The sequence below is a fragment of the Dendrobium catenatum genome, unplaced genomic scaffold (genome assembly GCF_001605985.2).
Source record: "Dendrobium catenatum unplaced genomic scaffold, ASM160598v2 fragScaff_scaffold_116, whole genome shotgun sequence".
Taxonomy (NCBI): domain Eukaryota; kingdom Viridiplantae; phylum Streptophyta; class Magnoliopsida; order Asparagales; family Orchidaceae; genus Dendrobium; species Dendrobium catenatum.
Window position 1 is genome coordinate 313,179 of NW_021318578.1, and position 13,909 is coordinate 327,087.

The 13,909-nt window shown below is 37.2% G+C and overlaps 2 protein-coding genes across 2 annotated transcripts in view; one reads left to right on the top strand and one right to left on the bottom strand.

Annotated features, from left to right (window-relative positions):
- Window positions 1-4,550: 4,550 nt before the first annotated feature.
- LOC114580412 (transcriptional regulator ATRX homolog) lies at window positions 4,551-5,736 on the bottom strand (the record flags this gene model as incomplete). Its single annotated transcript, XM_028697885.1, is given in 1 exon segment — window positions 4,551-5,736. A coding segment is annotated over 1 exon segment (1,065 nt), but the record flags the coding sequence as incomplete, so codon positions are not given.
- Window positions 5,737-5,791: 55 nt separating this feature from the next.
- LOC110095735 (protein FAR1-RELATED SEQUENCE 5-like) overlaps window positions 5,792-13,909 on the top strand; it is a 13,666-nt gene continuing 5,548 nt past the window's right edge. The window contains exon 1 of the mRNA XM_028697809.1: window positions 5,792-8,021. Within this exon, the coding sequence (XP_028553642.1) occupies window positions 6,741-8,021 (1,281 nt within the window). The 5' untranslated portion in view covers window positions 5,792-6,740. The remainder of the gene's footprint in view (window positions 8,022-13,909) is intronic.

Genomic DNA, 13,909 nt, shown 5'->3' on the forward strand with positions numbered 1-13,909 from the left:
AAGCCCAATATTATTCAATTATGACATTGTTACGACACTTTATTCTAATCAAATAATATAAATCAATGATTTGGATTCCAGTCAAATTTATCAAAAAAGTTCATCTTAAAGCGACTATAAATAGAGCTCATTCTCTACATGAAAGAGCTTTGAAAGTTGAGAAAGGAAGAGACTTGTTGCTTGATAAAGTTTGACTCATTAGCTCGTTAATAAGCAGAGTTCGAACAGGCAAAGCTCACTTTCACCTCATCTACAATTGAAATACTTAGTTTTCACTCCAATATACAATAACTCATCTCCAATCAATATCCATTTCATAACATCAAAAAAGAATATCCGGGTATATTCTTTTTTCCAACCAAACTCTAGACGAATCTATTGTTCGGTTGGAGCTTATGGTGATTGCAAATGATTATTTGGTGTTTGGCTGGAGATCGATTAATTATTTTGTCCGGACGTCGCTCCTGCGCAGAACGTCGTCTGGAGAATAACCAAAATGCGTCACAACTCCATACTGATTGGTACTACTGATGTGACGCATTTTGATCGGTCTCTTAATGATATTCTGCGTTCAATCTCCGCACATAATAATTTCTAGCGGGTTGATTTTTGAAATCATAGGTCTACTTTGTGCTGACAGATAGATCTGACATTTGATCAGGCGAGCAGGAAATGAGCTGCACCTGGACCGAAGAATGAGCTCTCTCTGCTCACAAATTTCCTTAGTACTGTGATGTTTCTGTATATATTGCTACGTCGACTGACCCGAGATAGACATTTGCGTGTTGGTCACGTTAAAATTGATAAAATATGAATAATAAGCTCAATGGAAATAGAAATTGACCTGTAATAAAATACACAGTGTTGTGGTTTGATCTGGTGGAAGTTGGAAGGGTTTTAGTTCTGAAGAATTTAATGTTGGAATTTAATGGTGATCTGCCATCTTAACAGACTTACTCTGTTGTGCTGTAATGGAGTCGTCTAATTCGGTTGGATTAATGGAGAATGAATTGAATTTGATGTACTAATGAGTTAAATTTGAGGTAATTATCTTGATTTATTAGATCATGAGTTAAATTTTTAATATTGAATATATATTTAAAATATTAGAAAAATTTCAAAATAGTTCTCAGATTATCCGTGTATGTTCAATTTAGCCTCATAGTATCACATTGTCCAAATTTAATCCATCGATCCAACAGATATTCAGCATATAAACAAGGAATTCAAAAACACAAGAAATTTTCCGTGAAAGAACTTGGAAAAGGGAAAAAAATCACGTTTAGTTGATATGATTTCACTAGTGTTTGAATAGATTACAAGTGATTAATTTGTCCTTGAAATTTAGGATGATGAGATAACAATGGTCAACTGCTAGGTTGAAATATAGTGACGAACGGAGTTCGGATGGAAATCAGCGACATTTTGTGGTCGGGCGGAAGTCCGACGTTAGTTGTTGGACGGGCGAAAGTTTGTCGTCTGTTGGTGGATGGGCAGAAGTCCGGTGTCAATCGGTGGTCGGACAGAAGTCTGACAGTGGTCGAGGAGTCTAGTGGCAAGGAAAATCTAATGTCACTCTCTCTCTTACTTCCCTTCTTTGCGTCCCTCACATTTCAAGAGGAATGATGGGTCTATTTATAATTTTTTTAAAGTTCCATGACAAATAAATAAGAGGAAGATCAAGGGTAAGTTGGAGTAATTTGAATGGACGATCGATATTGATCCCCTTGATTAGTGATTGTTTACTAGGCATTTGAATATCTTAATGATATCATAATTTGCAGATCGTGGGCTCGTTGGAATCGCCTTTTCGAGCCGCTTGACTTGACTATAAGCATGTCACATTTGGAAATCATTTGATCATCCAATATATGTTTTGAGCTTTCCAATTGAGCTTTAGGTCTTCGATTTGGACCATTTGGGTTCGGATTGAGTCGAATTTGGTGTCGTTGGGTTCATAATTTCAAGACGTTCAGTTCAACTATAAGTTTGCTGAAATCGGATTCTGAATAGTTCCAGATTTAATTTTGAAATTTTCTAACTTGAGTTTGCTTTGAAATTCGTTCTCAATGAAGATAATTTTTTTTATGATATATCAATTATAAAACCTTGCACTCTATTTTGTTGATGTTCTATTTTCACTTAATTTAGATTCACAGCTTTATCCGACACTAAATTATTATTTGACTATTTATGATTAAATATTAATGCCATTAGGTGGAACGATGTTCGTTAGGCATCTGTAGTTCTTATCAATCTCTTATTGTGTGGGCCTCACTTTGTCTTTGTGGCAGATAAGATTTTTTAACGGGAGAATTATACGTTGGAATTTTTTAAAATTTAAATATTTTTTAAATATAGAATAAACTCAAAGTTTTTAAAATATTTATTTAATAAATATGTGAAATATATTTTTTTATTTATGATGAATGCTTAACTAACACGCAAGCTTCATTAAAATAATGATAAGAATCATAATAAATAATTAAATCAACGGTTATGCTAAACGACTTTACCGGTCATATTAAAAATTAAGTTATGGTATATTTTCTATCCCAATTTTTATATTACAATAAAACATTGTTTTGAGATATATTTAGGCATTGTTTGGGGGTAGTTTAAGCTTTTTTTAATTTTAAGTTTTTTTAGATTTTTTATAAGTCACAATTTTAATTTTTAAAGATGCTTTTCAAAAAGTAAAATTTTAAGGATAAAAATTTTAAATAGCGATGAAAATTTTCTTACTAACTGCTTTTTGAACCACGATCCAAACAAACTTTTAATACATATTGTAATTTGTTATTTCAAAATAAAATAAAAATATATAAAATTAATGTCAATTAAATATTATAATATTTAAAATTTTATAAAACATTATTAAAAATAAAAATGATAATTATTATTTTTAATACATATAAATATGTTAGTTTGTGTGGAATCTAATTATATTGACCAATCGGGCGGTATGATTATCTCAGATCTTAGTTCAATTTATTATGCTTGCTCGGGGGGTGCAGAGGGTCCTCCCCCTGCTTGGGTTTAGGGTGCAGTGTGCAATTTTTGTTATTCTTGTTTGTTTCGTCATGTAATTTTACCTGCATCCCCAAAAAAATACAAATCATATCTATTTTGTTTGAAGTAAAAAGGGTGCAAAGTATTTCAAATGCGGGGATTTGGAGAATGCTGGTGCTTGGTTTGAAATGAATCAAATGCACCGTAAAGTTATGGTATATTTGGAATTCACTCTCTTGTTCATTTTGGCGTATTTGGAATTACATCTATTTGAGCAATTTTTAAACACACTGGAACTTCATTGCTAGTCTTTCGCCACCAGTCACTATCACTGATCACTACCAACGCTACAGATCATCGACCATCACAACCTGCAATCACTAACCACCCTATTTTTCAGCTAACCAAATAACATAAAAGATGAACTTAAATGATTTTTTTTATCGAGTAGATTTATTTAGATAGCGTAAAAATTTTGAACTAATAAAAATGTATTTAAATTTAAAACAAATCAAGTGAAACCATCTGATAGTAAAACCTTAAACGTAAGGCTTGTTTGGAACGATTGCAACGTCTAATAAAGACCCTTAGTTTTGAGATTGAAATGTTTTTTTTTTTTTTTCAAAGTATTGAGATTGAATTGCTTTGTAAGTATATTGTAAACATTGATGAAGTTATAAAAATATGAATATATAAGATCTAATAAAATTGGGTTATCTACTCAAAATTTTGAAATTTTAGATCAAATCTAATTAATTTTTTTTAATAAAAAAAATATTTTAAAGTAAAAAAAAAACTATCATAAACAAAACCTAAGCCTAATGCCCCATCACATTGCTTTCAGGGCTTACGAAGGCTTTGTTGATCAAGAAATTAAAAATTTTCATTTCAGTCTCCATTTATTTGTTATATGACCGAGCAGCCCATATAAGTGGGCGAATTATTAAGTCCGGTGATCGGACCGTCCGGACACCAATTCAGATGCGCCACATCACCAGAATACATTAGACCCCGAGTTATCTGGGTGACGTGGCATGTCTGGATTGGTGCCCGGACGAATCCGGACACCAGACATAATAATTTTTCATATAGAGGCGAATAATTACGTCTGGTGACCAGACTGTCCGGATACCAATCCAGACGCGCCACATCACCGGAATAGACTAGGCCCCGTGTTATTTTGGTGACGTGGCGAGTCTGGATTGGTGTCCAAACGAATCCGGACAGCGAATGTAATAAATTTCCATATAGGGGCGAATTATTACTTTCATTGACCGTACCGTCCGGACACCAATCCAGACTTGCCACATCACCGGATAACACTAAGCTCCGGGTTATCTAGGTTACGTGGCGCGTCTGGATTGATGTCTGGATTCGTCCGGACATCGAACTTAAAAATTTTCCGTATAGGGGCGAATTATGGGCCTAATAGTTGGAAAATGGGCCGAATAGTGAACGACCACCTGATCATTTTCTAGTTGGTTTTTTTTTTTGAAAAAATTTAGTTTTTAACATTTAAATTTAAAATCATAAATCGTTTGCTAAATATTAAAAAAAAAAAAAATCATTGCAGATCCATTGAAAATAGAATTCCTACAAAGGCAAATACGCAGTCTTGTAATTTTTAGTTGGAATTTGATAAATCACCTCAGGAGCACGTTAACCCTCCGTCGTTTTCCTCACCCACACCATACCCGCAGCGGGGGCCGAATACCTCGCCGTACCACCGCCTCGCCGCCGTCTGTCATCTCCGCCCCATGAAATCCTTCCGCCTCGCCAATTACCGCCGCTGGCGATCGAAAGATCCGCCACTTTTCTGCGAATCTCCTCTGTACGATCTCCCCGCGCAATCTGAAACCCGTTTCGCTCCTTTTCTTTTCTCTTACCCGCGATCTCCACCATTGAATCGGACACTCTCGCTGGAATCCGAGATATCGCGGATTGTCGCTTCTTTGACCTCCTCCGGCCGTCGATGGCCGGCGATGTCTCAGATTTCGCGTCGATCGCCTTCCCTTCATTCGCATTGAATTCATTAGCCTTCTTCGCCTTCCCTTCGTTCGCATTGAAGTCATTCGCCTTCCCTTCGTTCGCCAGATTTCTCTGCTTCCATCCTCCGCCTGCGCCATTTTTTTGCCCTTGAGAATGGGAGATCCAAAGATCCGCCACTGTGCGGTGAATCTCATCTGCACGATCTTCCCGCGCAATCTGAAACCCCCTCCGCTCCTTCTCTTTTCTCTTACCCGCGATCTCCTCCATTGAGTCGGACTCGCTCGCTCGAATCCGAGATCTCGCGGATTGTCGCTTCTTTGACCTCCTCCGGCCGTCGATCGCCATCGATGTCTCAGATTTCGCGTCGATCGCCTTCTCCGCCTTCCCTTCATTCGCATTGAATTCGTTCGCCTTCTTCGCCTTCCCTTCGTTTGCATTGAAGCCATTAGCCTTCCCTTTGTTCGCCAGATTTCTCTGCTCCCATTCTCCGCCTGCGCGTTTCTTTTGCCCTTGAGGATGGGAGGCTGGCGCGGTGGGAGAAGAGTAAGATTTTCTCGCGGAGCGTGTACGGTTTTCGGATTTGGCTTGATGATTCTTCGCTTCCGCTTCCTTGTGAGCTTTTTTGGTCTCTTCTTCAGCTCGGAGCCTGCGAAGCTTCTCTTCGTTTTCTTCGTCTTGCTTGCGTTTGATCCATCTTTCTTGAAGATCCTTCAAGGTCACGTAGTTCGCCGGAAAAGTCGAAAAAGTTCCTTCCATCTCCGCCTCCGTCTCTCTCTCCCTCTCGGCAAATTATTGGGTCAGGTGACCGAAGCCATCTCTCCGTTCGGTCGCCAATAAAAATGCGCCATCTGTCAGTCGTTTTTTTAATTTAATATTAACGCTTTATGTCTTGTCAGAGTTAGCGACCCGACCCGATAACGCTATTCATTTGAACTTTTAAGCTTTTGCCGCCCTATTTTTTCATTTTGAGACCCGCGAAAGACGCAAATATGTGCTGCTGTAGAAGAAAAAACGAGCCAGAAAATTGCAGAGAAGAAATGGACTGCTCAGTGAAGAGGGAGGTGGAAGAGGGAGTGCATGAATCGGAAAGGATGCATGAATCGGAAGGGCTGGTGCATGAATCGGAATCGGAACATGTGCATGAATCGGAATCGGAACCTAACTTAGCCGGAAATTCCTCTGGTTTCAACATATCGGTAAGTATCTTGGAAAAACGAGTTAGAAAGTTGTTTGTGAGCAGAATAAATTTCTTAAGCAGAAAGTTGACGTAGGTTTCAGCTCATTATTCTTAAGATTTTTGATTTTGCGATTTTTAAGCAGAATAAATTTCTTTTGTCGAAAAAGTAAAAAATAAAAAAATCTAATGTTGTTGTTGTTGCTTAGCATTCATTATTGATTTCTAGGATGAAGATGATAAATAAAAGAATGCGCTATAGTTGCGCTATAGTTGCGCTATAGTTGCGCTATACTTGCGCTATACTTGCCCTTTACTTGCGCTATACTTGCCCTTTCAGGCTGTATACAAAGATGAGACAGAAGCATATGAATGTTTTTGCACTTATGCTCACGATAATGGCTTTAGTGTCCGAAAGGATCATCACAGTTTTTGGCCAAATTCTAGGAAGATAAAATCGAAGGACTTTGTTTGTTCAAAAGCTGGTTTCAAAAAAAGTGACGATCATAATTCAGGGAAGAGGAAGAGATTCATTAGACCAGTTGTCAGAACTGGTTGTCCAGCCATGGTGAGGTTTGTCACTGATGAAGACGGTTACTGGCATGTCAAAAGATTTATTGAATCCCACAACCATGAATTAGCTAGCCCAGCCGACCGACACCTTTTAAGATCATGTAGGAATGTTATTGAGGAAAAAGCTTCCGTCCTAAAATCGATGACAAATGCAGGGATTAGAACCGTTGATGCATATGCCTACCTTGCAGAGGAAGTTGGTGGATGTGAGAATGTCGGATTCTCTAAGAGGGACGCCTACAATTTGATTCAGAAGGAGAAAAGAGCAAGGATTGAAATTGGTGACACTAATTCTTTGATTCAATTATTTAAAGATCGACAAGTTGAGGACCACATGTTTGCATGGGATGTTCAATATGATGATCAGGATAGATTGTTAAATTTTTTCTGGGTTGATGGCAGAAGCAGGATAGATTATGAATGTTTTGGAGATGTGTTAATTTTTGATACTAGTTACAGGCTGAACAAGTATAATTTTGTTTGTGCGCCATTTGTTGGTGTTAACAATCATTGGCAGAATATTTTGTTTGGGGTTGCTTTTTTGTCAGAAGAAACAATTGAAAGTTTTACATGGTTGTTTAAAGTATTTGTACGAATAATGGGTAATAAATATCCAACAACAATATTCACTGATCAGGACCAAGCTATGGCCAGGGCCATAGAAGCTGCATTACCTCACACTCGTCATAGATTATGCCAATGGCACATATTTAAAAAGGTTCCATCAAAAGTTTCCATCTACAATAGCAATAATAAAGTTAGAGGACTCTTCCATAAGTGTATGAGGTGGTGTGATTCTGAGGAAGTGTTTGAGGAAGCGTGGAATGAAATGATCAAGGAAGGGAATCTTCATAATCATGAATGGTTGCAGGATCTTTATAAGATAAGGAGAAAGTGGTCAACTGCTTTCAACAAGGATTCCTTTTGCATGGGCATTTTATCAACGCAGCGTAGTGAGTGTACTAATAATGTGTGTCATGGCATTTCAAAGCCAACAAGTTCATTAACTGATTGCTTTCTTGGCTTGGAAAAGGTACTGATGAATTGGCGGCGAAATGAGCAAGATGAGGATTACAAATGCAGTCAATCTGAAATTGTTCCCGTGATAAAGAACAGCTCAATATTAAAACAAGCTGCTAGATATTACTCAAGAAGAATATATTCAATTTTTGAGGAAGAATTTATAAAGGCTGTGGGAGAAATGAGTATAGATTTTGTCTCGACTGATTCTTCAAAGTATATAGTCAACTACATAGAGAAAAAGAATCAAAACCATCCTTGGGTTGTTCACTTTGACACACCTGATGTCAACTGGTTCTTGGATTCAGGAGCTTCTGCTCATCTTACTAACTCAGTAGAAAATATGTCCACAACTCAGCCTTACCGAGGGTCCGAAAATGTGACCATAGGCGATGGCAACTCTGTCAGCATTGCTCACTCAGGGGCGGGTATCTTACCTACCCCCTCCCGTAAGCTGCGACTAACAAAAATTTTTCATACTCCCTCTCTCAAATATAATCTCTTATCTATCTCTCAGCTAACTAAAGATAACCACATTTCTATTACTTTTGATCCATATGGTTTTGTTTTGAAGGATCTAGCAACTCAGGATATCCTTCTACGCGGAACGTCCACTGATGGTCTATATGCCATTCCGATCAAGAACGCTACAGCCCCACCTCAGGCGCTGGCTGCGGTTTCGGAGTCATCACAGCTTTGGCATCAACGTTTAGGACATCCCCATAAAACTGTCTTTGATTCTATTTCTAGCTGTAATCCTTCTTTACACATGAATAAACAACTTAGTCGCTGTGAATTGTGCTCGGCTACGAAATGTCATAAAAACGCTTTCTCAAATTCGTCTAACAGGCAATCACAGCCTCTTGCTTTAATTCATAGTGATGTTTGGGGCCCGGCTCCGACTGTATCTGCTCAAGGTTTTAAATTTTACGTCGTATTTGTCGATGACTATACTCGCTTTACTTGGATATTTCCGTTATGTTTTAAATCCGATGTTTTCTCTACCTTTGTTAACTTTAAAAATAAAGTTGAAAATCTTACATCACTTCGTATTAAAACGCTCCGCACGGACGGCGGATCCGAATTTGTCAATTTTGTTTTTAACAATTTTCTAACTAAGCATGGTATTACGCATCAGTTATCGTGTCCCTATACTCCAGAACAAAACGGGCTAGCCGAGCGCAAGCACCGCCATATTATTGAAACAACAAGGGCCCTGCTTCTTACGGCATCCATGCCTCATTCGTTTTGGCCTGACGCTATAACTACTGTTGTTCACCTCATCAATAGATTACCATCCAATACAACCCAAAACTGTTCTCCGTTCGAGCTACTGTTTCATAGAAAACCGGTCTACGAGGAACTCAAGGTGTTCGGGTGCAAATGTTATCCGTTATCTCCTCCTTCTACCAGGAATAAACTCATGCCTACCGCGCAACCGTGCGTATTTCTTGGGTATTTTGACATCTACAAAGGTTATAGATGTCTAAATCTTGCTACAAACAAAATAATTGTATCTCGACATGTTACGTTTCATGAAAATATTTTTCCTTTTTCTTCAGTTGCTTTGCCAAAAACGTCTTCATCAACTGCTTCTAATCCCTTACTTCTTATACCTGCATCAACTAGTCATACTCCTAGTACTAATCAGAATATGCAGGCCACTGCCATTCCTCAAGAACCTCTGCCTATTCACTATCCTACGCCAATTTGCATTCCTCAAACAACAGCAACAGAAGTGACCCGCTCAGCTCAACAAACTAACGTTAATACTGCATCATCACATCCCATGGTGACCCGAAGTCAAACGGGTTCTCTCAGACATCCAAACAAACTCAATCTATTTCATGCTCATACTCTAGCTACTCAGTCCACTGATCCCACAACGTACTCAGAGGCATCAAAATGTTTGCACTGGCGTCAAGCCATGGCTGAGGAAATTTTTGCACTTCAAAAACAAGGAACATGGCATTTGATCGAACCACCTAAAAACGCGTCAATCCTTGGCTCCAAATGGACATACAGGACCAAATATCATACTGATGGTTCCATCGCCAAGTACAAGGCGCGATTGGTGGCTCAAGGTAACAATCAAGAATTCGGGATTGATTACACCGAAACGTTCAGTCCAGTGGTTAAACTTCCTACGATCCGTATTCTACTTACTGTTGCACTAAACAACGATTGGCCGGTACAGCAGTTGGATGTGGCAAATGCGTTTCTCCATGGATCATTATCCGAGACGGTTTACATGGCACAGCCGAGAGGTTTTGAAGATAGCTCCCATCCAAGCTATGTCTGTAAACTGAATAAGGCAATCTACGGATTGAAACGGGAGCCAAGACAGTGGTACAACACATTCACCTCGTTTCTCATAACCCTCGGTTTCTCGCACAGCAAGGCGGATCCTTCCCTCTTAATTTACCGCAACAAGATAACCCAAATCTATCTGCTTATCTACGTGGACGACATACTCATTATCGGATCAGATGCTCTTCAAATACAGCATATCATCTCTCGTCTTCACAGTGAATTCACAATGAAGCATCTCGGCACGGTAAATGAGTTTCTTGGTTTAAAAATTCACAAAACTGACAATTCTTATTTCCTATCACAGGCGAAATATGCGTATTCTATTCTCGGTCAAGCAGATATGACCAACTGCAATCAACTCGCAAATCCAACGTGCACAAAGATGCCAGCGGAATTCAAAACTGAAAAGATTCATGATCCGGTTCTCTATCGTCGAATCATTGGCTCTTTACAATATCTTACGTTAACTCGGCCGGACATCTCGTTCAGTGTTAATCTCCTTTCTCAATACATGCACGATCCGCAACTCTCACACTTCTACCTTCTCAAGCGACTGCTTAGATATATCAAAGGTACGCTTCACCATGGTTTACCTATAACAAAATCTAACTTGATCCTCAAATCATTTTCAGATGCCGACTGGGCGGGCGATCCAATTACCCGAAAATCTACTTCAGGCTACTGTTCGTTCTTAGGAGATACTCTCGTTTCATGGACAGTCAAAAAGCAGCGTACAGTTTCACGATCCTCTACAGAGTCCGAGTACCGTGCACTTGCTGCCTTGACATCGGACATCATCTGGCTAAGACGTCTGCTCTCGGAACTCGGGCTGCCTCAAAACTATCCTACCGATCTACATTGCGACAACATGTTGGCTATAGCACTGGCAAACAATCCCATATTTCACTCTCGTATGAAACATGTGGAAATTGATCAAAAATTTCTACGCGATCACATATCTCAAATGAACATTCGGCTTCTACCAATTAGCACCACGGACCAAGTAGCCGACATATTTACTAAGTCCTTATCTACCCCAAGATTTGTTTTTCTTAGGGACAAATTGACCGTCTGTCAATACCCATCAATTTGACGGGGGGTGTTAGAATAGCCTAGCTCATTCTCATATCTCTCTATATTTACTCCAAATGGCTGTTATGTAAATATGTTCTCTGTATCCTATTACTGCTCTATAAATACTCATCCATGTACATTGTAACGGACACTGGATAATAAAATCTTTCCATTTCTTCTTCTCTGTATTAGTTTCTACAATACCTAGTTGAAATGATTTCACTAGTGTTTGAATATATTATAAGTGATTAATTTGTCCTTCAAATTTAGGATGATGAGATTATAATGGTCAACTGTTGGGTTGAAATCTAGTGATGAACGGAGATCGAATGGAAATTTAGCGACGTTCGGTGGTCGGGCGGAATTCTGACGTCAGTTGTTGGACGGGCGGAAGTCCGGCGTTTGTTAGTGGCTTGGCGGAAGTCCGACGTCAATCGGTGGTCGGGCGGAAGTCCGACAGTGGTCAAGGAGGAGTCTCGTGACAAGAGAAATCTAATCTCTCTCTCTCTCTCTTACTTCTCTTCTTTGCTTCCCTCAACTTCTAAGATGAATGATAGGTCTATTTCTAATTTTTTGAGTTGCATGACCAGTAAAAAAGAGGGAGATCAACTGTAAGTTGGAAGTAATTTGAATGGATGATCGATATTGATCCACTTGATTAGTGATTGTTTACTAGGCATTTGATTGTCTTAATGATATCAAAATTTGCAGATCTTGGGTCGTTGGATTCGTCTCGTCGAGGAGCTTGATTTGATTATAAGCATTGCACGTTTGGAAATCGTTTGATCATCCAATAAATGGTTTGAGCTTTTCAATTGAGCTTCAGGTTTTGATTTGGGCCCATTTGGGTTCGGATTGAGACGAATTTGATGTCGTTGGATTCCTATTTTCAAGGCGTTCAGTTTGACTATAAATTTGCTAAAATTGGAATTTGAATAATATATCAATTATAAACTTTACACTCTATTTTGTTAATGTTTTCACTCAATTTAGATTCTCAGCTTATTTGACTATTTATTATTAATGCCATTAGGTGGTACGATGTCCGTTAGGCATCTGTAGCTCTTATCAATCTCTAATTGTGTGGGCCTCACTTTGTCTATCTGGCAGATAAGATTTTTTAACGGGAGAAGTATACGTTGAAATTTTTTAAAATATAAGTATTTTTTAAATATAGAATGAAATGAATATAATATATTTTTTTAAAAAAATTTAAAGTTATTTAAATATTTATTTTATAAATACGTGTAATTTATTTTTTATTTATGGTGTAAAATGCTTAATTAACAAGCAAGTTTCATTAAAATAATGATAAAAGGCATACAAAATAATTAAATCGACGGTTATGCTAAACGACTTTACCGGTCGTATTAAAAATGAAGTAATGGTATATTTTCTATCACAAATTTTATTATACAATAAAACATTATTCTTAGATATATTTAAGAATTGTTTTGGGTTAGTTTAAGCTTTTTTATTTTAGCTTTTTTAAGCCAAAATTTTAAAGATAAAAATTTAAAATAGCGATGAAAATATATAAAATCAATGTCAATTAAATATCATAATATTTTAAAAATGATATGACCTTATTAAACTTAAAAATGAGAATTAATTTTATAAAAATATATAAATTTGTTACTTTTTGTGGAATATATTTGTGTCGACTAATTGAGTGTACTGTGACATGGGAATTCACTAAATTAACCAAATTTTCCTGATGTGGAGGCAATCAAGAAAGCTGCGTAAGTGAATATATAACCTACGGAAAAGTGGGCTAATCCAACCAATCTTGCTTGCACAATGGAAAGAGCCACTGGCTTATCTTTCAATCAAATTAGCCAAAGGTGTCCGTTCATGAGCCCACGCTAAAGTTTCAATCAATTCCTGCCAATAGCCACGCCAGGAAATTCAGAACATAAATCCAGTAGCCCAAACAAGATGTCCAAATTGGAGAATATTAGTGCTTGGTTGCTTGGTTTGAAATACATCAAATGCACGGTAAAGTTATGATATATTTAGATTTCACCCTCTAGTTCATTTTGGCGTATTTGGAATTCCACCGATTTGAGCAATTTCTAAATACACTGGAACTCCATTGCTAATCCTTCACTAGCGTTGATCACTACCAACACTACAGATCGTCGACCATCGACCCACAACCACTAACCACCCTATTGTTTAGCTAACCAAATAACTTAAAAGATAAACTTAAATGATTTTTTTTTGGAATATATTTATTTAGATAGCGTAACGATGTTGAACTAATTAAAATGTATTTAACTTTAAAACAAATCAAGTGAAACCATATGGTAGTAAAACCTTAAACTTAAGGTCTGTTTGGAACGATTGCAGTATCCTATAAATACCCTTAGTTTTGAGATTAAATTTCTTTGTAAGTATATTGTAAACATTGATGAAGTTATAAAAATATGAATATATAAGATCTTCTAATGAAATTGGGTTAATCTACTCAAAATCTTGAAATTTTAGATCAAATCTTATTCAAAATAATTAATAAAATAAAACTACTTATTTAACAAATATAAGAGATAAAATCTCAAACATCTTTTTTATTATTTTCTAAAATAATTTTTTTGATAAAAAAATTTCAAGTTCAAAATTTTTTTTATTAAAAAACTTAATTTGAGACAGCTTCTTTGCTACTTTCTAAAACTGATTTTTTAGTACAAAGAATTTTAATTAAAAAAGTTTTAATAGAAAAATATTTTAAAAAAAAAAAAAAAAAAAAAAAAA